The 25,349-nt window shown below is 35.6% G+C and overlaps 3 protein-coding genes across 12 annotated transcripts in view; 1 reads left to right on the top strand and 2 right to left on the bottom strand.

Moving 5' to 3' along the window:
* Tmtc4 (Transmembrane O-mannosyltransferase targeting cadherins 4) overlaps positions 1–4,798 on the bottom strand; it is a 41,150-nt gene extending 36,352 nt beyond the window's left edge. The window contains exon 1 of the mRNA XM_067760555.1: positions 3,303–4,798. Coding sequence (XP_067616656.1) covers positions 3,303–4,664 — 1,362 coding nt within the window. The 5' untranslated portion in view covers positions 4,665–4,798. The remainder of the gene's footprint in view (positions 1–3,302) is intronic.
* Positions 4,799–7,030: 2,232 nt separating this feature from the next.
* On the top strand, positions 7,031–13,127 carry LOC137237205 (uncharacterized). 5 transcript variants are annotated; one of them, XM_067760557.1, is made up of 9 exons: positions 7,031–7,950; positions 8,007–8,421; positions 8,490–8,867; positions 8,938–9,106; positions 9,293–9,405; positions 10,137–10,588; positions 10,658–11,270; positions 11,576–11,876; positions 11,936–13,127. In XM_067760557.1, the coding sequence occupies exons 4-7, from the start codon at positions 8,981–8,983 to the stop codon at positions 11,005–11,007; spliced, it is 1,041 nt and encodes a 346-aa protein (XP_067616658.1). In that variant the 5' UTR covers positions 7,031–7,950; positions 8,007–8,421; positions 8,490–8,867; positions 8,938–8,980; the 3' UTR covers positions 11,008–11,270; positions 11,576–11,876; positions 11,936–13,127. The 5 variants fall into 5 exon arrangements, with proteins under 5 accessions (XP_067616658.1, XP_067616657.1, XP_067616661.1 ...); XM_067760556.1 differs by having other exon boundaries at positions 10,658–11,876; XM_067760558.1 differs by lacking the exons at positions 7,031–7,950; positions 8,007–8,421; positions 8,490–8,867 and having other exon boundaries at positions 8,987–9,106; positions 9,215–9,405; positions 10,658–11,876.
* A 702-nt stretch (positions 13,128–13,829) lies between these two features.
* On the bottom strand, positions 13,830–21,304 carry LOC137237208 (tRNA (guanine(26)-N(2))-dimethyltransferase-like). 6 transcript variants are annotated; one of them, XR_010948866.1, is made up of 8 exons: positions 20,632–21,296; positions 20,366–20,493; positions 19,869–20,309; positions 19,452–19,800; positions 19,214–19,382; positions 17,648–19,027; positions 15,165–15,549; positions 13,830–15,105 (listed from the first exon to the last, which is right to left on the bottom strand). XR_010948866.1 is itself a non-coding variant. In XM_067760567.1 (7 exons), exons 2-4 carry the CDS (start codon positions 19,873–19,875, stop codon positions 19,347–19,349), a joined length of 396 nt encoding a protein of 131 aa, XP_067616668.1. In that variant the 5' UTR covers positions 19,876–20,309; positions 20,366–21,304; the 3' UTR covers positions 13,830–15,105; positions 15,165–15,549; positions 17,648–19,027; positions 19,214–19,346. The 6 variants fall into 6 exon arrangements, 4 of the variants coding, with proteins under 4 accessions (XP_067616668.1, XP_067616665.1, XP_067616666.1 ...); XR_010948865.1 differs by having other exon boundaries at positions 19,869–20,290; positions 20,366–21,295; XM_067760567.1 differs by having other exon boundaries at positions 19,865–20,309; positions 20,366–21,304.
* Positions 21,305–25,349: the final 4,045 nt, after the last annotated feature.

The following is a 25,349-nucleotide window of genomic DNA, read 5'->3' as shown; positions in this document are numbered from 1 at the left end:
TGGAAAATTTTTGTTTGTGGTGCAGATGAAGGAAAACGGGGAAGGTGAATAGAAAAAGCCTGAATCACCGTAAGACGATGCCATGGAAATATCGAAATTCTAGGAGTTATGAAGCTCCAACGAAATCGCCGGTGGACCTATGCACTTTGATGTATTTAAATGACTTAAACTCAAATATCTGTTTTTGTTACATTATCGACAAAAAATATCCACAATTTACGCTATTTGGTCAATGCACAATGTGTTCATTTACAAAATCCATTTTACAACAAAAGCAAAATAAGTAGTAACATTTTGACATATAGCAAGAAAGCAATAGATTGTCTTTGCGAAGTTTCAGCCAAATTCGAATATATCTTCATACCTTTTGAATACTTTATATAATCAAGAGCCCTATGATTTTATGTAGGCAAGTTATCCGCGACATTTACCTAAAAAGGAAACCAATCAACTCACAAGAGCCTAACATTTTTTGATCTCACACAATTAATTAAAAAAATTAACCCAATTACGAAGTATACAAAATCTGCTATGAAGTACTATTTCTTGTATGTCTTATGTTCCGACACCATGAAAAGGATTTAAGACTTTCCTGGTTTATAATTAACTACTTGTTTATTTGTTTTCGAAATGGCACCGTCGCAATATACCAGTAAATGCTTCTTTCTCTTCAGTTGCTCTTAAACAAACATAAGGATTCATATTCAATAATTATAAGCCGGCGTTAAGCTCATGAATTCTTAAATATTAAACTACTTGAATAATTAAAAGGGGCTATTTTTGCTATTGATCAATTTTAGGGCTTTTTTGCACCCAACTCCTAAATTGATATAACATATATGATGGCAATGAAAGTATACAAAAAATAACCATGGGTAAAAAGTATTTAGTACTGCATGGAAAAAAAAGTGTTTACATTCATTAAAGATTGGAAATGGTTCTTACATTCACACTCTATATTGAATTATATTTTTAAGCCATTCAGGAATGGAGATTTATAATATGCAACCAAAAAATCACAAATTTTTAAAGAATGCTGAGAGAATGCACACTCAATTGATTCAATCTTTTTACAGCTCTGCCAATTACATACTACTAATACATTTTGTTTCCGACATATGTTACCACTAGTTTCTTCATTATTATATTTCGGAATATTTTTGGGATTCTCGATATTACATTCTAAGGGATTACTTAAGAACCATTAAACACCAGACATGTTCGGCGTCAAGATAATCCGCGCAATTCAGTGCATCAATCATGAATGCAGCATTACAACAACAGCATTTTGTAAGATACAGCATAATTGAAACCTCATATATATATCTAATGATTAAAGAAGCCTGAGGTGAGGGTAAGAAGAAATAAGTAATTTAAGTAAAATGTTTAAGCTGCTGCTGCATTATGTGGGGATAAATGACCAAAGAATTACCCTGAAATCGTCCCCAAAATCATCATGAAATGACACAAAAATTGAAATAGTCCTTAAGATCATCACGATATGAACCCGAAATTATTCCCAAATGACCCCGAAAAAGGCTCCAAAATCATCTCGAAATTACCATGAATTGATCCCTAAATGGCCTCTGGAGAATCCTAAAATTACCACAAATTGACCTCGAAATGGCCTTGGAAGTACCACGAAATAGCCCTCAAATTATCCCGAAATAAACTCAAAATGATCCCGAAATTACCTCCAAATAGTCTCCGAATTTACGCGGAAGTGATCTTTAAATTACCCCAGCAAAACCTGGAAATAGTCCCCAAGATCATCAAGAAATGCCCACAAATTGACCCCGTAATAGCCTCGAAAAACCACGAAATAGTCCCCATTTGGCACCTAAAACGATCCGCAAATGACAACGAAATAGTTCCTAAACTGCTACTGCTGCTCTAGAATAGTAAATACAAACATTGGTTTAAAATAAAAAATTTTTATATTCTCTTAGAATATATTGAATATTCAATTATTATAAGCCGGTGTTAAGCTCATGAATTCTTAAATAATAAGTATAAATTGAACACACCATTAAACAAACAAACATAAAACATATTGAGTTTTATGTTTAAAGTTTACCTATCGACATTCGAATGATCGACGAGTATTAAAGCATTCGAATATTCTATTAATCGAATATTTCGAGCTTTAATTTACATATGTATATAAATTCTTAGATTCATACATATGTACATTAAATTAAGAATGGCTGCTCTTATGAACAAAAATTTATGTAAAAAATTTGAATTTTTCCTAGTTAAAAATATTGACAAATAGTTTTTTCGTGTTTACATTTACAATGCACCTTCAGTTAACCTCCAGCGGATTAGGGGGCTTAGAATATACCCGCGGCAGGTATGTCTGTCGTAAGACGTGACAAAAATACCAAATTGATTTTTTTTTTTTCTCGGACATTGTGGCAGCGCACTGCCCTCAAGTGGCCCGATGAAACCAGGCTAATCCTGTTTTTTTGGTTTTTTTTTTTAATTCATACATACTTTTTTTTTGTTTTTTTTTTTATGTATCCTAATTCTTATTTATGTGTTATTTATAATTTTTTTGTTACCGAGTCTTTGAGAGGCAGTGGCTTCTTAAGCGCCGAGATCTAAAACCGCTCAGCTACAGAGAAACTCATCAGCTGAGAAATATAGATTCACAAAATACAATAGACTAAAAGTAAATATAATTTTTTAATTATTAAGAGAAGATAGAACCGTATTTTTTATGGCAAAGAGCGAGTCCGAAACATCAATTATTCTCGAGTGAGAGTTATAATCTTCACACAAACATAGAAAAGGTTCGTGTAGTTGGAAATTGCTTCTGCATTGTTTAAGAATTATAGCTTTATAATGCCTTGAAACTCGGCATTCAAGGGGTTGCCAGCGCAATATATAGCTTCTCCAACCCAATTGTCTACCTCACTTACCCGTGGCGAATCCTGTTTCTTTAACAGCAGAGGCTCTGGCGACCCCAAGTTCCTTATGTATCTAGGGGGTGGAAGGGCCTTATGGCCTAGGTTTCATGTGGTCGTACCAATTCGTTCCCAAAATGGTCCGGCTAGTACCTTAATGGTGCTTGTTACCGGAACGTACCGGATCTGCATCCGGCAAAGGACCATCAACATCAATAACACTCCCCAAGTCCTTCGGGGAGTATCCTTATCACTACAACAACAGTTAAATTATTTATTAAGACTTACCCTCAACGGTCATAAAATGTTTTCAAAAACGTTAAAATATAATGTTACTTTTAAAAACAATTACAGAAATGCCTTTTTGGTAGTTTTAAGATGATATATATGTACCTTAGCGTTTTTGGGGCAGACTTTTAACGCAGATGAGAAGAGTCGTTCTTCTGAAAGCCAGTCTGTGGCACGTTCACGTGTACGTAGCAACAAGCATGCAAATAATAACATTAATAGCCATTTAAATATCGACATTAGCCATGGTTTTGTATTCGAATTTTGTACGTAAGATAATGCCTGCGCGACTAAGAAACAAAATCCAATCGAAGGTACATAAAGAACGCGCTCGGCTATAACAAACCCAACTGTTATTATACCGCTAGCAGGTAGAAAAGGTATCACCATCAGAACCAAACCAAATATAGGTGCAAAGTTTTGTTTACTATTAATAAATGCAACAATTTTCAATGAGTACATTGCCAGTACTGCTTGTAAACGCAAGTCGCATATATTTTTAATCAATTCAATGCATCCTAGCGCCCAATCAAAGCTAAGCCAATCCGGACATAGTAGAATCCACCAGTTAATTACATATAAGTAGTTTTGCGAAAAAATACTTGTCAAAGGATCGTCATTAAACGCTATTGGATTATCCATTGGCTTAAATTGAGGCTGTTGAAAGTCTTGTAACCATAATCGGAATACAATTAAAGTTATAATACCAATAGCTAGCACCATATTTCGTAACGAGCAAACAAGTTTCAGTTGTGTAGGCCAAGGATGTAGATAAACACGTGCACGTGTATAATCGATGAAAACGCAAGCAATTGGTATAGTCACAGCAGTTTCTTTAATAAACATTGCCACCGCAGTAAGTAAGAGGATGCACAAATCGGTTAGAAAACCCAAATGTTTTTTTGATAATGTTATCAAGAGCGTTAGTAAATAAACTAAACAGAATAACAATTCAGCTCTGCCAACAACGCCACACACCGCTTCAGTATGTACTGGATGTATGGCGAAAAGTGCTGCTGCCATAGTTGCTGATTTAGTACGGTCGATGTATTCGAATTGGAATTCACGTAGAAACCACCACAATAGCACGGTATTTATGCAATGCACAGCTAAATTAACAATTTTCATATGTTTAGCGCTTAAACTAAGTTGGGCATATTCAAAATGGAACAACAATATCGTAAGCGGACGGTATGATTTGTGGGAATCTTTATTGAGTAGTGGTGTTCCCCAAAAATCATTACTGAAGATCGATGTCCAGTTTGCGGGAATGGTTGTCACATCAGTGTTCCTCACAATTGCCACTTTATCATCAAAAACAAATGTGCCATTAAGTGCATGGTAGTAACAACCCAAGCACAAGAGGATGAGAAAACATTGATACAACAGTGTTGTGGCTAAATAATTGTTTTCGACCGTTTTCTGTGTGTCTTCGGGTTCTTGTTCGTTTTCTTGTTTATACTTCATATTCACGGGTAAATCAAATTTTCACCTTGATTTTATTAGAAAAAACATTTTCAGTGCATTTTAAAATTTATTTTTTTTCAGCTCGATTTGGTGGAGAGCATTGTAAACTTTACCAAGTAGCAATGATGACATGATACGAAACATTCATTCTCTCTCAATTCGTTTCCAGGAATGGGTCTTAAAGTTCATTCAATTGTAAACATTGGTTCATTCGATTGTAAACAAACTTCATTCGTTTCCAAGAATGGGTCTTGAAGAGCAAAGTTGCGTAAACCGCGCAAAAAAAATTCCAAGAAAATCGGTGCGTTTTCATTATTTTTCATTTCAAGTGTATTCAACTACATAAGCGGATCAAAAATTTGTAAAAAAGGTACAAGAAATAACAAAATTAAATGAGCTGTTATATTAACGCACGAAAAGAGATAATTACATTTTATCTTAGCTATCAAAAAAATAAATTTCACGTGTTGTCACGGAAAAATTTTTAACGGGTAAAATAAGCTTTTTTTTGTATTTGTGATCCTGAAAAAATTCGAGTTTTTTGATATCCCATTTGACAATCTTGAGTAAGTTTTCGGTGAAAATCATAAATTAAACCTTTACCATGTAAAATACCCCAAAGTTATTCCGAAATGCCCAAATTTGATTTTGAGGATGATGGCATCTATGGTCAATGTTATAAAATATGCACATTTTCACGCGCTCTCAGAGAGCGCGAAGTTTCATATCATGTCATCATTGCCAAGTAGCGCAACTAGCAGCTGAGCTCAAAATTAGCACACACCCACAAACATCACTAAGGGCCATATTATGGAAATCCTTAGGGAAATTCAAGTTAAATTTTTAGACATAAAATGTTATAACTTTGGAATATATAGCATCTAGTAGACCTTAATTGCAGTAATTCAAAGAAAATGTTTGTTTATACTCAAGTAATTAATTATTTTTTCTAAATTTATTTGTAATATTGATACAATGATTGAATGTATTTGATCCAATGCAACTCTGCTCTTCCTACTGTTCTTCATTCCACTCCATTCGAGTGCCTTTTTTCACCGAATTCGAGTACCTTCCACTCTATTCGCAACATAACCTCAAATTAAGCTGCCAAACTATATAGTAAACAATGGTGGAGAGTTATTTTTTTTACTCTACAAACCAGTCATAACCAGGTTATTTGTATTATTTTATTTGTTTAAAATTCGTTTTGTGCTTCGTCAAAATCATGGTTCAACTATATACAGGTTGGCTCATCTGTAAAGCAACAAAATATGTCTGTTCAAATTGTCAAAATCTGTGTATTGGTGTTGGTGCGAATGGTATGGAATGGAAACATAAAACTTAGACGGCCCATACATGATACAAAAGCCATGCGCAAATATAAAACGACGGAATTTGTGCAAATGAAAATTTTGACATACACGGCTCAAAAACACTACGCAATATTCATTTTTAATGTAGCGCCACAAATGAAGCATGTGTTTTAATTGTATAAAAAAGGCACTAATTGTATAAAAAAACACTATTTATTTTCCACAGTGCTGGTAATTCACAGTATAAGTGGAAAAACTGGCACCAGAAGCGTTTATTTTCCATAGTATTTATAATTTTTATATTTCAGTTGCAAGACCAGCTCAACTCATTGCAGCACTGCGCAATATTCATTTTTCAACTAGCGCAACAAATGAAACGTTTTCTAATTGTATAAAAAATTATTATGTATTATTAAATTTGTGTGAATTCCTGTTGCAAGCTAAGATGGTCCTTATGCCTTCGATATTAACAGTTTTAAGCAACAATTACTGTTGTTATATTATCAGAAACAACGGGTAAACTGTGTAACATTCACCACACACGAAGAAAAAAGCATGTGCAATATTTGCAGACATGCGTAAATATCAAAATCGTTTTGATTTTAGCGCAGTTCTCTGCGCAAATAGCGCAACCAGTGCACACACCGGGCAAATCCTTGTGCAAATTGGTAATTGGCACAAGGATATTTGAGCCGTGTAATTGGCGTATTAGCAGTTTTTTGTATGTTCAAGTAAAATGTTGCCAATGTGTTGGTTTCATTTTGAGTTTACCATCTCCTTTTGACAATCCCTTCGACCATGCAATGACATAAATAAAATCAGCTGATGAGATGAGCCAACCTGTACATAATTGAACTTGATTGAACCATGGTCAAAATGTATACATCAAGAGACAGCTGTGCGTGCTGTCATGTGCTTCCATGTCCACAGTGTTGTATTGCGTTACTTTATTCGGCTTAAATACATTCTTCAGGTCCCTATCATTGGTGGTAGCCCTGCAAAAATCGTGTGACCAAAAACGCACACAGCCACACGAATTTTTGACAGGGGTGACGATTTGGAATGAAAAATTGTGCAAATGAAATAGCATGCTGACAAATTTTGCTTTCCCACAATGTATCGTGCTCTCTCGCACCTATTATTTTCAAAGGGATAGCAAAATACGTCATTTTTGCGTGCGAAAAATCCGCCATTTCTAATTCTGCAGAAAAGTGGAAAATTTTTTCAATTTGTGTGATTTACATTTTGCAGAATTTAATATACGCATTCTTTAATATTTTTTGGTCTACTAAAGTGTGTTTTAGCAAAAAAAACTTATATCAATGTGTGCATGTTTATAAAGAAAGAAAGTGAAATATGTAATAGTATAGTATAAATAATCGTGAGCAATTCTAATGCAGAATAGTAAATTTTGATTTCCACATACATACATACAAGAAAAAAATTCTTGTTACCATTAAGATTTATTATCCATAATTGAAAAAAAAAAAGATTAGAAAATTCGGTGTAAAAAAACGGCTATGTGTGCAATAAAATAGCCTCTCTTGTTGAGATACCCCTCCATGGTCTCCATTAATTATTGTGACGGAGGTGTGTTTGCAGCAGCAAAGTGAACCCAAACAGTGTAGGTCGTGGTGGTTGCTGTTCGTGGTCCGCATCAACTGGACCAGGTGGGGCAATGACGCCACATCCAGTTATACCAAGGTATATACCACAACAGCAACCGAGTAATGCAAGGCCACGATAGCAGCAGCAACAACCTCCCAAGGCTGGCTATCATCGTTGATTTATAAAAAAACAGTGTTGTGCATCTTTATTGCTTAAATATTTCCTCTGTTGAAACAGTTTCCACGATTCACTGTTCAACGAAAGCAGCAGCCAGCGTATGCCACCACCGAACAGCTGATAACAAAAACTTGGATGCACAGCAGTTTAAAGCCAAAATGGAAGTTGAGGAAATGTCTGAAAATAAGGTAAATATATGTTTCGCGTTATTAACAAAATCGCCCTAAATTTTATGAATTAACAGATCGCTACGAACGACAAAGCACCCGAACGTGTGACCAAAGAAAGCACTACAGAAATTATTGCCGGCGGGGCCGTATTCTACAATCCAGTACACGAATTTAATCGTGATTTAAGTATTTCAGTACTTAATGTATACTCAAAGCGGTTGATAAGAGAGCGGGAAGCGGCGGCGCATAAAAATCCACAAAATACAAAGGAAAGCAAGCAATGCTAATGACAAGAAACCATACACGGTTGGTGGTGTAAAATACGATGATGGACTGCGAATATTGGAAGCGCTTGCTGCAACAAGTTTACGTAGCATAAGTTATGCAAAAGAAGTAGCAGGCGTGCGTGAAATTGTTGCAAATTATCTATCTAAGGTGGCAGTAGATTCCCTTGGCACATTTAATTGTGCCAAGCGAAGGGGATGCAATGTAGGTTTGATATACGAATCAATAGCTAGTGATTTAACTGTAATAATCAATAATAAAATTCGCAATAGGACTCTCATGTACATTTCAACTTCATATGAGAAGCGTTTCGATGTTATAGACCTAGATCCTTATGATTGTCCGAATCGCTTTCTGGATGGCGCTATACAATCACTGACGAGTGGGGGTTCATTACTTGTAACTGCGAATGATATGGCTGTGCTGGCAGGCAATACGCCTGAAGCCTGCAATGCCAAATATAGTTCTGTGCCTTTGCGTATGAAATGCTGCCATGAGATGGGATTGCGTATACTATTGCATTGCATTGAAACGAACTCTAATCGTTATGGAAAATATATTGAGCCACTTTTGAGCATTTCTGCCAATTTTTATATACGCGTATTTGTGCGTATGCATAGTAGTCAAGCGAAGTGTAAATATAGCATGAGGTTGGTATACAGCATTTTGGCCTTTTACCACAATCCAATTACTTACCATATCTTTATATTATGAACACAGCAAACAATGAATAGTATTTCAATGCACTGGTTGTGATACCTATATGCTACAGGCAATAGGTATTGTAAAAAGCAAGATCTCAGATAAAGGCAATGCGGAAGAAAAATTCGGTATACCAACTGGACCAAATGTTAATACAAATTGTGCGCATTGCGGTGATAAACATCATGTAAGTTTCAACTATCCCACTTAAGTATTTAAACTCGAATAAATCAAATTTTTTCCTTCTAACTTAATTGGTGCTTAACCGTTTAAACGGTTATGTCCGTTCAAAAAGGCGCGTCAGTCGCTTTTTCAGAGGGTTAACTGGCACCAATTGTTCACACCAAATTGTTTCTTATATTCCCAAATATAGATGGGCGGTCCACTTTGGTCGCATCCCATACATGATCCAACGTTTGTTGAAGAATTGCTACAAATCATAGAAGAAAAACCGCTAAGTGATTTGGACACAACGTCGTTTAAAAGGTGTGTTATCGGCGGTATGCCTGAACTTGTATTGGGTACATGAGTTTTTATGTAAAAAATATTCATCATATCCAACATCAATACCTCGCATTCACTTGTGGGCGCTGTACGCACTACATTGGGTTCACGTAATATGGACAAGCATATTGTTGATTCCAGTGGTAAGGCCACAATTTCAAATGATGGGGCAACCATTAAGAAACTATTGGATAAAATAATAACACAACGTAGCGTGCTCAAGTGGTATAAGCTTATCTGGAAAAGATATTTCGTAACAAAAACCCTGGAAGATTACCGCGCCTTGTCTGCTGTGGTTCAACAAAATATAACTTGGATATTTGTTGCTCTTTTTCAATTTTCCTGAATACAAATGTCTGGATTGGAAAAATTTCAAGCAAATAAAGCTTGGCGTGCAAAAGTCAAGAAATTACTTGTCATGCAACGGTAAATGCTTATAAATATATCATTAAAATTGCATGCTTGTTTATGATGAGCCATTCGAGTGAGCATGGAGATGGATGTTTTAAATACTGTAGAGTAAATTGGCTTACTATATAAGAATTTGAAATTTTTCCAAATCTTTGACTAAAAAGTAGCTACTAGCTTGTAGAACTTTATTACTTTACTTTTAAAAAGATAAATCACTTTAGCATGGTAATATATACCTATTATTAAAAATTAATACAAACAATATCTTCAATATTTTTTTCTCGATTCACGAACACATTTAGAAAGGCTACAACGCCTGCTAAAGAGCCGGTATCTTGCCAACGCTTTAGCTTGGATTTAGAGGAGGATCTACAAACTTTGCTAGAAGCACGCGCAGCTCCTCATGTAGCGAATGTGGATCAACATGAAAGTAACGTTGCTGTTAGCGGAAATGCAATGAACAAACTATTTGAAATGGAGGATGAAAATAAATCCAACAATGCAAACACTATAAAGAGGATTCCTTATAATTTTTCAACTAAGGCATCTTGTGACGAAACTATATTTGAATGCCAACAGCAACGCACGTCTGATGAAAGTTTTATGGCTTTGGAAAAAATGTGTGATAAAACAGCATCCGATCCTAACAGCACACTATTTAAGTACATACATAGCGAGAACAAGGATATGGTTAAAGAAGACGCTAAAAAGCGCAGCGCCGATGGAAACTATTTTAAAATCCCTTGTAAACAAGGTAAGTGAATATACAACATATTGAAAGTTGATAAGATTGCGTGGTATAAATTTAATAATATAATCTTAGAACTACAAGAAATAGATGAAGAAGCACAATCACTGCAACGTCTATTGCATGACTTATGCGTACAGGAGCAGCATCAATTGGATAATGAAACTCCTTTAAAAAGTATTGATGTAACACTACTAGAAAATATTGAAGCGCCATCTAAAATGTGGGACTCCACAATAGTGGGCGATACCACTTTACAAACTTCACCTTTGAAAATGGTGAGACTTCTCAGACCATCTACTATACTAGAGGAAAATTGCGAAGATCAGTCTAATAGTTCTTTGGGTGGTGATGATGCATCATCACACATAAGCTTTCAAAGCGCTCAAAAAGGCAGTGAAACTTCAGCGACAACAAGCTTTTAAAAAAAAAAAGCTTTACCTACGCTCTAAATCTACGCCGTCATATACGTACTCATACCGGTGGAAAACCATACAAATGCGAATACTGCGAATGCACCTTTGCTGTAAGCGATCCAGTGCTGTCGCATTTACGTACACATCTGGGCAAAAATATTCATAGATGTGAGAGATTGGGGAGATAGCTGTTTATTTTATTACAAAGCTCATCGGTGTAGGAAACAATAGCATAGGTGTAGAAGCAACAGTGACTCCTTCTGGTGGTAAAGGTAGCTATTGATATGTAGAAGTAAAACAGAAATTTGATGAATATGAGTTTTTTTTAAGTTATTGCAAAAAAGCGTTGAGGATTTTTAATATCTTACAAGGTACCTTCGTACATGTTTCTAAGAATGAAGAATGATACCTATTCAAACTTCGCTATACTTTAACATACGATACTTTACCCCATTTTAACACAACTATCATTTATTGATTTTATTAAATTTTATAAAATGTTTCTTCCTCCACATTTCCATTTCCGTATTGGATGGTAAATATGGCTTTCGCATTTTCTCCATCAATAACTGACAAGGTGGAAAAAATCTATGCGTTTAAATCGCAACATATCTTGGTCGAGCGTTTCTTCAATAGCTCTCTAGTGGTGATGGTGACAGCAGAGAAACCCAACTGTTTACAAATGTTACAATATATCAATTGCGTCTACGGCTCAAATACCCACAGTATATGAATGAATCGAACGCACATAATTGTCTGCCTAACGGATAGTATACGTATTCATCAAATCGAAAATATTGCATCAAACGAACTGGGTCTGAATACTGAAACAGTACACATATTCAAAATCGATGAGGAGGCTGTGATGATGGTATAGGGTGAGTTGTTGAATAACATACGAAAACCACTTTAACCCATCTATATATTTGCATTACAGCTAAAGCTTTACAAACAGCAAAAATTGCTGGCGCCAAGCAATTGGAAAAGGCAGTGAAGCATTCATCACACTGTACGGATGGTGTAAAGTTAGAAACTGCTGTTGTAACAGCTGCCACCGACACAACGGTCATCTCTACTTCGCCGAGTAGCGGCTCGTCCGACTATCTATCGAAGACAGTATAATCATATGTTTTGCCAACACAGGTTAGCGATATGCTTGCACAGGAAAAGATTTCAATTGGAAAACAAAAACCAATTAAGAGAGTTTATTTATTGTTAAAGTATTTTCTTTCTTTATATCAACAGTATTAATTTAAGTTGCAATATCACGTACATATATAATAAGGGATGTGATACGATTAGCTGTCGGAATTAGATTTGAAACCAATCAATACTCCTGCTAAGGGTTGCAGAATTATTGCTTGAATAATTAGATTTAGAACAATAATAAGTCTGACTTTATTACAAGTCGTACATTTTTAAGTTCATCAATTACGACAGCAATCGGATTCCACGACACCTTTGAATATTCTTGATTTGAAAAAAGAGTAAACGTAATCTGAATTTCTACTAAGCTTTAAGTTGTAGATTATTCAAATAATTGAAGTTTTTTCTGAAGCTTAAAATTATTTTCTGCTCGCTTAGAAAAGATTTCAATTGGAAAACAAAATCCAATTAAGAGAGTTTATGTTATTATTAAAGTACTTACTTTTCTTTATATCAATTGTATTAATTTAAGTTGCAATATCACGTACATATATAATAAGGGATGTGATACGATTGCTGTCGGAATTAGATTTGAAACCAATCAATACTCCTGCTTTGGGTTGCAGAATTATTGCTTGATGATTAGATTTAGAACAATAATAAGTCTGACTCAATTAATAGTCGTACATTTTTAAGTTCTTCAATTACGACAGCAATCGGATCCACGACACCTTTGAATATTCTTGATCTGAATTTCTACTAAGCTTTAAGTTGTAGATTATTCAAATAATTGGAGTTTTTTCTGAAGCTTAAAATTATTTTTTGCTCGCTTAGAAGAGATTTCAATTGGAAAACAAAAACCAATTAAGCGAGTTTATTTATTATTAAAGTTCTTCTGTTTTATATGAACTGGATTAATATAAGTTCCAAGTTCATGTACATATATAATAATATTGAAAATAATAAATATTGAAAATTCAAAATTTTTGGTTCATATTTTATTCATATGGCTGCTCCAGTAAAGTAAATCTGCAGGTAAAATTCATGTTATATGGCGGTTATATAAATGGTAAAACCGCAGTAAAATTGATTGCCAAATGACTCGAAAATGTAGAGTGAAATGACGGAAAAATGACCGCCATTTGACGAGCATTGTGACGTGTGTGAGCAGCACAGTGCTATGCTCACATCCTATAAGTGGGAGCGGAATGCACGATCACATTAATAGGAACGAAACGGAAAATTTGGTCACAAAAGTTCATCACGCCCATGCAAACGTGACTATGAATATAACCGCTGCAGAAAGTCAGAATGACCGTAAAATGACTAGTAAAATGACGTGGAGCGTTTTTGCAGGGACTTTCTGCAGCGGTTATATTCATAGTCATTTTTGCATGGGGCGATTAGGTTTTGTGACCAAATGTTCCGTTTCGTTCCTATTAATGTGATCATGCATTCCGCTCCCACCTATAGGATGTGAGCATAGTACTGTGCTGTTCACACACGTCACAATGCTCGTCAAATGGCGGTCATATTCTCCGCCATTTCACTCTACATTTTCGAGTCATTTGACAATCAATTTTACTGCGGTTTTACCATTTATATAACCGTCATATAACATGAATTTTACCTACAGATTTACTTTACCTGGAGCAACCATATGATTAAAATATGAACCAAAAAAATTGAATTTTCAATATTTATTATTTTCAATATTATTATATATGTACATGAAATTGGAACTTATATTAATACAGTTGATATAAAAAAGAAGTAAGTACTTTAATAATAAATAAACTCGCTTAATTGGTTTTTGTTTTCCAATTGAAATCTTTTCTAAGCGAGCAGAAAATAATTTTAAGCTTTAGAAAAAACTCCAATTATTTGAATAATCTACAACTTAAAGCTTAATAGAAATTCAGATTAGGTTTATTTTTTTTCAGATCAAGAATATTCAACGTGTCGTGGAATCAGATTGCTGTCGTAATTGGTGAACTTAAAAATGTACGACTAGTAATTGAGTCAGACTTATTATTGTTCTAAATCTAACCATTCCAGCAATAATTCTGCAACACTTAGCAGAAGTATTGATTGGTTTCAAATCTAATTCCAACAGCAATCGTACCACGACATACTTTATTTATTTATTTATTTATTTATATGTACATGAAATTGTAACTTAAATTAATACAGTTCAAATAAAGAAAAGTAAGTATTTTAATAATAAATAAACTCGCTTAATTGGTTTTCGTTTTCCAATTGAAATATTTTCCAAGCGAACAGAAAATAATTTTAAGCTTTAGAAAAAACTATAATTATTTGAATCAATTTAAATCTAAAACTTAAAGCTAATTAGAAATTCAGATTAGATTTACTCTTTTTTTTCTGATGAAGAATATTCAAAGGTGTCGTGGAAACCGATTGCTGTCGTAATTGAATTTGAAAGTAATAAAGTAAAGTAAAATATGAATTTAAAAATGTAGGACTAGTAATTGAGTAAGACTTATTATTGTTCTAAATCTAATCATTCCAGCAATAATTCTGCAACCCTTAGCAGAAATATTGATTGGTTTCAAATCTAATTCCAACAGCAATCGTAACACGACATACTTTATTGTATATGTACATGAAATTGTAACTTAAATTAATACAGTTCATATAAAAAAGAAGTACGTACTTTAATAATAACATAAACTCGCTTAATTGGGTTTCGTTTTCCAATTGAAATCGTTTCCTGTGCAAGCACATCGCTAACCTGTGTTGGCAAAAGATATTATTATACTGTCTTCGATAGATAGTCGGACGAGCCGCTACTCGGCGAAGTAGAGATGACCGTTGTGTCGGTGGCAGCAGTTGCAACAGCAGATTCTAACTTTGCACCATCCGTACAGTGTGATGAATGCTTCACTGCCTTTTCCAATTGCTTGGCGCAAGCAATTTTTGCTGTTTGTAAAGCTTTAGCTGTAATGCAAATATATAGATGGGTTAAAGTGGTTTTCGTATGCTATTCAACAACTCACCCTATACCATCATCACAGCGTTCTCATCGATTTTGAATATGTGTACTGTTTCAGTATTCAGACCCAGTTCGTTTGGTGCAATATTTTCGATTTGATGAATATGTATACTATCAGTTGGGCAGACAATTAGGTGCGTTCGATTCATTCATATACTATGGGGAATTGAGCCGTAGACGCAATGACAGATATTTTTATTCTTTTTGAAGTGTAACATTTGTAAACAGTTGGGTTTCTCTGCTGTTCCATCACCAGTAGAGAGCTATTGAAGAAACGCTCGACCAAGATAATATGTTGCGATTTACGCGCATAGATTTGTTCCACCTCGTCACAATTATTGATGGAGAAAATGCGAAAGCCATATTTACCATCCAATACCGAAATGGAACTGTAGAGGAAGAAACATTTATTAAAATTTAATAAAATCAAAAAATGATAGTTGTGCTAAAATGGGGTAACGTATTGTATGTTAAAGTATAGCGAAGTCTCAGCGGCTTTGTCCTGGTCAAAATTGAGTTTGAATAGGCTTTATTCTTCATTCTTAGAAACATGTACGAAGGTACCTGGTAAGATAATAAAAATCCTCAACGCTTTTTTTGCAATAACTTAAAAAAACTCATATTCAAACTTCTGCTTAACTTCTACATATCAATAGCTACCTTTACCACCAGGAGTCACTATTGCTTCTACGCCTATGCTATTGTTTCCTACACCGATGAGCTTTGTAATAAAATAAACAGCTATCTCCCCAATCTCTCCATTTTTGTCGCCTCGCGAAACCTGATATTGTAACGAACCAAATCATCGGTGATCTTATTTAAAACATGGCCGCGCCAAATGTCGACCATATGACATTACCCTACCGACTGTCTTACACCTTAAAATTTTGGGTGTGACTTTCATCAGGACCTACATTTTGGTGAGCACGCAGCCGCAATTGTTCCGAGAATTCAGAGCCGTACCAAAATCCTCAAATCCCTCGCTGGCAGTACCTGGGGAAAGGATAAAGAAACGCTCATGACTACACACAAAGCAATTAGCCAGCCGATTAAGTGCTATGCGTTACCCATATGGTCGCAAAGCCTAAAAATTACCCACTGGAAGAAGCTACAGGCCTGCCAAAATACTGCTCTCAGAATTGCAACGGGCTGTCTTCTTATGTACGTAGAACACCATCTGCATAATGAGGCGAGAATACTCCCCATCAGGGAGAGAAATGAGATGCTGACCAAACAGTTCCTGTACCCAGAAACCTGAGCATCCCAATAGACATCTGATTGGTCAACCAGCACCGCCTAGGGGCCTAAGGAGTCATCTCCGTAAGCATTTTGAGGAAATACGGCTCCTGAGAACCCAGCCGTATGAAGCGAAAAAACACAAGCAGGTCCTTGGTGAACTCCATAAACAAGCGTCGGACCTTTATGCTAGGAATTGCCCGGTGAATCCAGTATTCAAAGAAAAGTATCCAAACCTCGCGGAAGAGGAACGCATACTCCCCAGAGAAAAGCGAGTCACTCTAGCTCAACTTCGTTCTGGATACTGTAACAGGTTAAACTCTTACCTATCCAGAATCAACCCCGACATACAAAATCTGCTAGCACTGACCAAGCCTAATTTAAAGGCATGTGACGCCAGAAAGCAGTGACGAGTCAGAATACCAGTCATGAGTCTACAGGCCTCCCTTTTTAATGATATAAGTAACTTTGTTTGTCTAAGGTTGTAAGACCTACACATAATCTTCGACAATTTACAGCCCCGTGCTTGGATCCGCGCCTTTCCTGCTGGTAGATCATGTGTACCTCTCGCATTCTCTTAATCAGGCAATTAAGATATAAAGGTAATTCTTTACTTTAGCGCCCAATAATGTAAGTCATGAATAAAATAACTTCTGAAACAGGTAGAACAAGTAAGGGTGTCTAAGTTCGGGTGTAACCGAACATGAGCTTCATTTGTACATTTCATTTCAGATGAATTACTTTTCTACATAATTTTAATTAGTTCTTGACGAGCCTTAATGTAAACGGTTTACTTGAGCTGGCCGGTCAAAGCACTTCATATAGGGTGTATGTGTCCGCAATGTTACCAGAATCGGTATGATGACCAAACGGAAAAGCCCGATTGGCAAATACTAGAAGTTTTCAAGGTAACAACTAAAATCCTGGCTCTAAGTCTGATAACTATGCTTCCTCGAGGGAACGGAGCCTTAGCTACGCGCGCGCAAAAACGAACGCATGCACTAAGCATGAGACCCCCGGAGGGAATGTCCTCGTAAACACTCGCCTCATGAGCCTCAAGTCTTCTTTCTTCAGAGGCAAGAGCAACTTTGCCTGATTTGAAGGCCTTCTTACATGAGTTAAGAAATCTATTCATTTAAAAAGTTAAGAAAATGGAGAGGAAAAAGGTAAGAATATTTTTGTTAAGTCCTGATGTGTGTCATGCGTTAAGGGGCCGAATAGTCACCGATAGAATACGATAAGGAAAATTACCTTCAATCACACGTTCACATCGTGCCGAACACGAACAAAGTAGTAGGAGCACGTACATATAGCTCATTTATTTCAATAGTGTCATAACTCAAAAAACATGACTTTTGAGTTAATAACATATAAACGTACCCAATATCATAATCTATGTTGCATAAAAAAATCTTTGTGATCAGTTAAAACTTTACCACTATAGCACAATGAAAATAAGCCTTTATATGGGCAACATATGGCAGTTAAAATCTTTGAATGGCTCTCCTGGAAAATTGTGTTTTTGGAGTTATGACACCATTGAAGTAAATGAGCGATATGTTATTATGCGAACCCATATTTTTACGTAAAAGTCCAACGATCACGGATGTTACGGCTTTATTTGAGGTTGTTGTTGTATTAACGGTAAAGACACCCCCAAAGGTTTGCAGCAGCTTTAACTCCGACGTCGGCAGTATGACATCATCCATGACATCATAATAAAAAATTTGGGTAATTCTTTACTTTAGCTCACAACTGCTAAAACTCGTCTAAAAATATCGGGAGAGGTGTCAAAAGACGCGCTTTGGACCCAGGATCACGAATCTGAAAGCGGAAATTGGAAATTTTATTTCGTTTCGGAGATATTTGCAAACAAAATTAAAAATTTTCATGTGGATATTGTAATTTTGATGATTTTGTGGTACCCACAAGAAAAACTGTGGGTAAAAGTGTTTTGCGCGGATATAATTTGGGTCTCCAAACCGGTGTTGGACCCACCCAGGGTAATTTTTTATAAGCGCGGCCGAAGGCCCCCAATGCAGAAAGCTGTTCTGCACAAAAATACTATGGATCCCACCTCCGGTTTCGGAGCGCTCCGTGGCCATTTTGCGGTTTTTTTAAATATCTTGTGACAGAAATTAAATTCTTAATTTCCACTCTCGGATTCGTGGTCCAGGGATCAAAACGTTATATTTTGTTGAACCACAGCAGACAAGACGCGGTAATCTTCCAGGGTTTTCGTTACGAAATATCTTTTCCAGATAAGCTTATACCACTTGAGCACGCTACGTTGTGTTATTATTTTATCCAATAGTTTCTTAATGGTTGCCCCATCATTTGAAATTGTGGCCTTGCCACTGGAATCAAGAATATGCTTGTCCGTATTACATGAACCCAATATAGTGCGTACAGCGTCCACAATTGAATGCGAGGTATTGATGTTGGATATGATGAATATTTTTTACATAAAAACTCATGTACCCAATACAAGTTCAGGCATACCGCCGATAACACACCTTTTAAACGACGTTGTGTGGCCAAATCACTTAGCGGTTTTTCTTCTATGATTTGTAGCAATTCTTCAACAAACGTTGGATCATGTATGGGATGCGACCAAAGTGGACCGCCCATCTATATTTGGGAATATAAGAAACAATTTGGTGTGAACAATTGGTGCCAGTTAACCCTCTGAAAAAGCGACTGACGCGTCTTTTTGAACGGACATAACCGTTTAAACGGTTAAGCACCAATTAAGTAAGAAGGAAATAATTTGATTTATTCGAGTTTAAATACTTAAGTGGGATAGTTGAAACTTACATGATGTTTATCACCGCAATACGCACAATTTGTATTAACATTTGGTCCAGTTGGTATACCGAATTTTACTTCCGCATTGCCTTTATCTGAGATCTTGCCTTTTACAATACCCATAGGCTGTAGCGTATAGGTATCACAACCAGTGCATTGAAATACCATTCATTGTTTGCTGTGTTCATAATATAAAGATATGGTAAGTAATGGATTGTGGTAAAAGGCCAAAATGCTGTATACCAACCTCATGCATACGCACAAATACGCGTATATAAAAATTGGCAGAAATGCTCAAAAGTGGCTCAATATATTTTCCATAACGATTAGAGTGCGTTTCAATGCAATGCAATAGTATACGCAATCCCATCTCATGGCAGCATTTCATACGCAAAGGCACAGAACTATATTTGGCATTGCAGGCTTCAGGCGTATTGCCTGCCAGCACAGCCATATCATTCCCAGTTACAATTAATGAACCCCCACTTGTCAGTGAATGTATAGCGCCATCCAGAAAGCGATTCGGACAACCATAAGGATCTAGGTCTATAACATCGAAACGCTTCTCATATGAAGTTGAAAGGTACATGAGAGTCCTATTGCGAATTTTATTATTGATTATTACAGTTAAATCACTAGCTATTGATTCGTATATCAAACCTACATTGCATCCCCTTCGCTTGGCACAATTAAATGTTCCACTCCATTGTGTCGCATATTTACGCTAATGGATTCTACTGCCACCTTAGATAGATCATTTGCAACAATTTCACGCACGTCTGGTACTTCTTTTGCATAACTTATGCTACGTAAACCTGTTGCAGCAAGCGCTTCCAATATTCGCAGTCCACCGTCGTATTTTACACCACCAGCCGTGTATGGTTTCTTGTCATTAGCATTGCTTGCTTTCCTTTGTATTTTGTGGATTTTTATGCGCCGCCGCTTCCCGCTCTCTTATCAACCGTTTTGTGTATACATTAAGTACTGAAATACTTAAATCACGATTAAATTCTTGTACTGGATTGTAGAATACGGCCCCGCCGGCAATAATTTCTGTAGTGCTTTCTTTGATCACACGTTCGGGTGCTCTGTCGTTCGTAGCGATCTGTTAATTCATAAAATTTAGGGCGATTTTGTTAATAACGCGAAACATATATTTACCTTATTTTCAGATATTTCCTCAACTTCCATTTTGGCTTTAAACTGCTGTGCATCCAAGTTTTTGTTATCAGCTGTTCGGTGGTGGCATACGCTGGCTGCTGCTTTCGTTGAACAGTGAATCGTGGAAACTGTTTCAACAGAGGAAATATTTAAACATTACAGATGCACAACACTGTTTTTTTATAAATCAACTATGATAGCCAGCCTTGGGAGGTTGTTGCTGCTATCTTGGCCTTGCATTACCCGGTTGCTGTTGTGGTATATACCTTGGTATAACTGGATGTGGCGTCATTGCCCCACCTGGTCCAGTTGATGCGGATCACGAACAACAACCACCACGACCTACACTGTTTGGGTTCACTTTGCTGCTGCAAACACACCTCCGTCACAATAATTAATGGAGACCATGGAGGGGTATCTCAACAAGAGAGGCTATTTTATTGCACACATAGCCGTTTTTTTACACCGAATTTTCTAATCTTTTGTTTTTCAATTTTGGATAATAAATCTTAATGGCAACAAGAATTTTTTTCTTGTATGTATGTGGAAATCAAAATTTACTATTCTGCATTAAAATTGCTCACGATTATTTATACTATGCAATTACATATTTCACTTTCTTTCTTTATAAACATGCACACATTGATATGAGTTTTTTTTGCTAAAACACACTTTAGTAGACCAAAAAATATTAAAGAATCCGTATATTAATTTCTGCAAAATGTAAATCACACAAATTGAAAAAATTTTCCACTTTTCTGCAGAATTAGAAATGGCGAATTTTTTGCACGCAAAAATGACGTATTTGCTATCCCTAAGAAAATAATAGGTGCGAGAGAGCACGATATATTGTGGGAAAGCAAAATTTGTCAGCATGCTATTTCATTTGCACAATTTTTCATTCCAAATCGTCACCCCTGTCAAAAATTCGTGTGGCTGTGTGCGTTTTTGGTCACACGATTTTTGCAGGGGTAGTTACCTCCGTCTTGTAGGGTGGTGATCGGTGAAAATTCGCACATTCACACTTCTCGACTCAGTTTCAAAAAAAAACTTTAGATTATTTAGCTCAAATTTTAAAGTGAGATAATCCTTACGAATTTATGTATATAGAATATATAAGGCGTTTTTGTTGTTATTAAAACAATATTTTTATTTATATTAAAGCTTTCATAATTTTTTTTTTAACTTTGAAAAGACTCCTTACACCATTCCTTCATTATATGTCATTCGACTGCCTAGTCCACTGCCTTCCACTCTATTCGCAACATAAACTCAAAATAAGCTGCCAAACTATATAGCAGGCGTGCTTAACCAACGAACCGATATCATTTCGTTACGATAATTAACGTTAATAAACGAAACAAAGTCATTTCATTTCGTTTATTAACGTTAAGAACGTCAAATTAACGAAATGATTTTGTTTCGTTTTCTGCCATATCAAAACGAAATCAAATCGTTTATGTTGATTATTAATTTCAAACTATGCTGGCAAAGCTGATTGATGGCGGAGTCATAAAAGGTGAAAACATTAGGGGGACTCATGTAAATGTATAAATGCCTTATAAAGTGTGTAAACGTATAAATTTATCTAGTTTACGCACGAGCTGTCAAATTTTGTATGAAAAATCTTTTACACAATTTGTATAAATTTACGCGCACATTTCATTGTGTAAACGCGATAAACTCAAAGGAATGCAACCTTGCAGATATTACAGCAGGCATTTTCATCAGAAATCTCCAACATCAGCAAGTAATTTACAAGAATATCTTAGTAAAGACGTTTTAGTTTTGATTTTTCACTTAATCTTGGTATTTTTTAATTTGTATAACAATCAAAAAAATTTTTTTGGAAATAATACAGCTAAAAAACTATCAAGTTTATCAAGAGTATTACTAGGTGCGTTCATATAACCGCGTGTGTAAATGGATATAATTTTACACCTTATAAGTTTATATGCTATCATGAGTCCCCCTATTAGCCAAGCTGATTGCAACTTTTCTCATGAATTTTGACAGTACGAACATTTCTCAGAGTATTTTTGACATTACCACCAACGAACTACACAAACAAATTACATTTACAATTTTTAACGTTAACGAAGGCTTTTCGTTTCCGTTAAAAACGAGATACAATTTATCTTGATATTTTCTTTATCGATAATATTTCGAAGTGTTTCAACGGAAACCGTGGAAATTTTTTGATAAACGATTAGATTAACGTTAAGGTGCATCCCTGCTATATAGTAAACAATGGTTGCAATTTTGTCTTGCACCATGGTTCAACATCATTGTACAGGTTTACAAGTATGATATGTATGAGAGGGAAACAATTTCTTTCCTTTTCTAACACACGGCAGTTTGACACTTCGGTCAGTGTCAAACTAGCGTGGAACCCAGTGGAACATGAGTTTTGACACTGAACGAAGTGTCAAAATTACCGGGGTTGCTTCGTCGAAAGCGACACAGGGAAGCAAAAAAGGGATCGGAATATTAGATATGGGTTGCTGTGGTGGTAAATTTTTTTGAACGAAATTAGTAGGAAATTTTAAGTGCACCCATATGGGTCCTTCAGAAAATTATAAAAAAGTCTTCAATTGGGGTATCTGAGGACGCGTAGTTATTCCAGTATTAAGAATACAAACACGGGAGTTAAGTTTTTCTACCCGTTCAAAAGTTCTCCGCGAAAAACAGTTTGAAACCGAGGTCCACTGCAATAACCCGTCCATAAAAACGGAAAAAAAATGAAAATACGCGTTTTGTCCTGTTATCAATAGTACAAAGGCGGAAAAGTATTCGAATTATTGGAAGCGAGGCAAAAACGCGTCTATTAATACCTCCCCCGACGGTTTTGGTCGTGTTTTAGCAATCTTCCCCGGTAATAAAGTATCATAATTTGTTAAATAAAATTGTCCAAAATATATGGATATTAAAGAAAGATGTAATTAAGTGCTCGTTTGAAAGTAAATAAGTATATTTCTTTGTAATATAACAATAAAAATTTTAAGCAGTTTTCGATAGCAACTACTAAATTTTTTTTGTTCCTAAGAAGTACAACAGTGCCAAATAGCATCCACAAAAAAAACGAACAAGAACAAGCATTTTATCAGGTGAGCGTTGCTGTGTATGTGCGTCCTTCTACATATCCTACTTGTAGACCTGTACTATGGTTCAACATAATTGAACCATGTCTTGCACATAAAGCTGGAGACATTGGTGCTTTATCGGTAACCGTATCGGTAACCTTTTAACAGCTGATTCGACCAACCTTATGAGAATCAATGCAATCGATTATTGGTGCCGCTAAAGTCGTAACCGTATCGTAGCCAACCAATTGGGTTTTGGTTTACCGTCGTAACGATAAACAGCTGATTACGTTAGGGATACGGATACAGCGATACGACATACGGCACCAATGACCCCAGCTTTAAGCCGGAAAAGGCAGTGAAGCATTCATCACACTGTACGGATGGTGTAAAGTTAGAAACTGCTGTTGTAACAGCTGCCACCGACACAACGGTCATCTCTACTTCGCCGAGTAGCGGCTCGTCCGACTATCTATCGAAGACAGTATAATCATATGTTTTGCCAACACAGGTTAGCGATATGCTTGCACAGGAAAAGATTTCAATTGGAAAACAAAAACCAATTAAGAGAGTTTATTTATTGTTAAAGTATTTTCTTTCTTTATATCAACAGTATTAATTTAAGTTGCAATATCACGTACATATATAATAAGGGATGTGATACGATTAGCTGTCGGAATTAGATTTGAAACCAATCAATACTCCTGCTAAGGGTTGCAGAATTATTGCTTGAATAATTAGATTTAGAACAATAATAAGTCTGACTTTATTACAAGTCGTACATTTTTAAGTTCATCAATTACGACAGCAATCGGATTCCACGACACCTTTGAATATTCTTGATTTGAAAAAAGAGTAAACGTAATCTGAATTTCTACTAAGCTTTAAGTTGTAGATTATTCAAATAATTGAAGTTTTTTCTGAAGCTTAAAATTATTTTCTGCTCGCTTAGAAAAGATTTCAATTGGAAAACAAAATCCAATTAAGAGAGTTTATGTTATTATTAAAGTACTTACTTTTCTTTATATCAATTGTATTAATTTAAGTTGCAATATCACGTACATATATAATAAGGGATGTGATACGATTGCTGTCGGAATTAGATTTGAAACCAATCAATACTCCTGCTTTGGGTTGCAGAATTATTGCTTGATGATTAGATTTAGAACAATAATAAGTCTGACTCAATTAATAGTCGTACATTTTTAAGTTCTTCAATTACGACAGCAATCGGATCCACGACACCTTTGAATATTCTTGATCTGAATTTCTACTAAGCTTTAAGTTGTAGATTATTCAAATAATTGGAGTTTTTTCTGAAGCTTAAAATTATTTTTTGCTCGCTTAGAAGAGATTTCAATTGGAAAACAAAAACCAATTAAGCGAGTTTATTTATTATTAAAGTTCTTCTGTTTTATATGAACTGGATTAATATAAGTTCCAAGTTCATGTACATATATAATAATATTGAAAATAATAAATATTGAAAATTCAAAATTTTTGGTTCATATTTTATTCATATGGCTGCTCCAGTAAAGTAAATCTGCAGGTAAAATTCATGTTATATGGCGGTTATATAAATGGTAAAACCGCAGTAAAATTGATTGCCAAATGACTCGAAAATGTAGAGTGAAATGACGGAAAAATGACCGCCATTTGACGAGCATTGTGACGTGTGTGAGCAGCACAGTGCTATGCTCACATCCTATAAGTGGGAGCGGAATGCACGATCACATTAATAGGAACGAAACGGAAAATTTGGTCACAAAAGTTCATCACGCCCATGCAAACGTGACTATGAATATAACCGCTGCAGAAAGTCAGAATGACCGTAAAATGACTAGTAAAATGACGTGGAGCGTTTTTGCAGGGACTTTCTGCAGCGGTTATATTCATAGTCA

This window comes from Eurosta solidaginis, chromosome 1, assembly GCF_040869045.1.
Source record: "Eurosta solidaginis isolate ZX-2024a chromosome 1, ASM4086904v1, whole genome shotgun sequence".
Classification (NCBI taxonomy): domain Eukaryota; kingdom Metazoa; phylum Arthropoda; class Insecta; order Diptera; family Tephritidae; genus Eurosta; species Eurosta solidaginis.
This window is presented reverse-complemented; position numbering and strand designations above follow the sequence as displayed.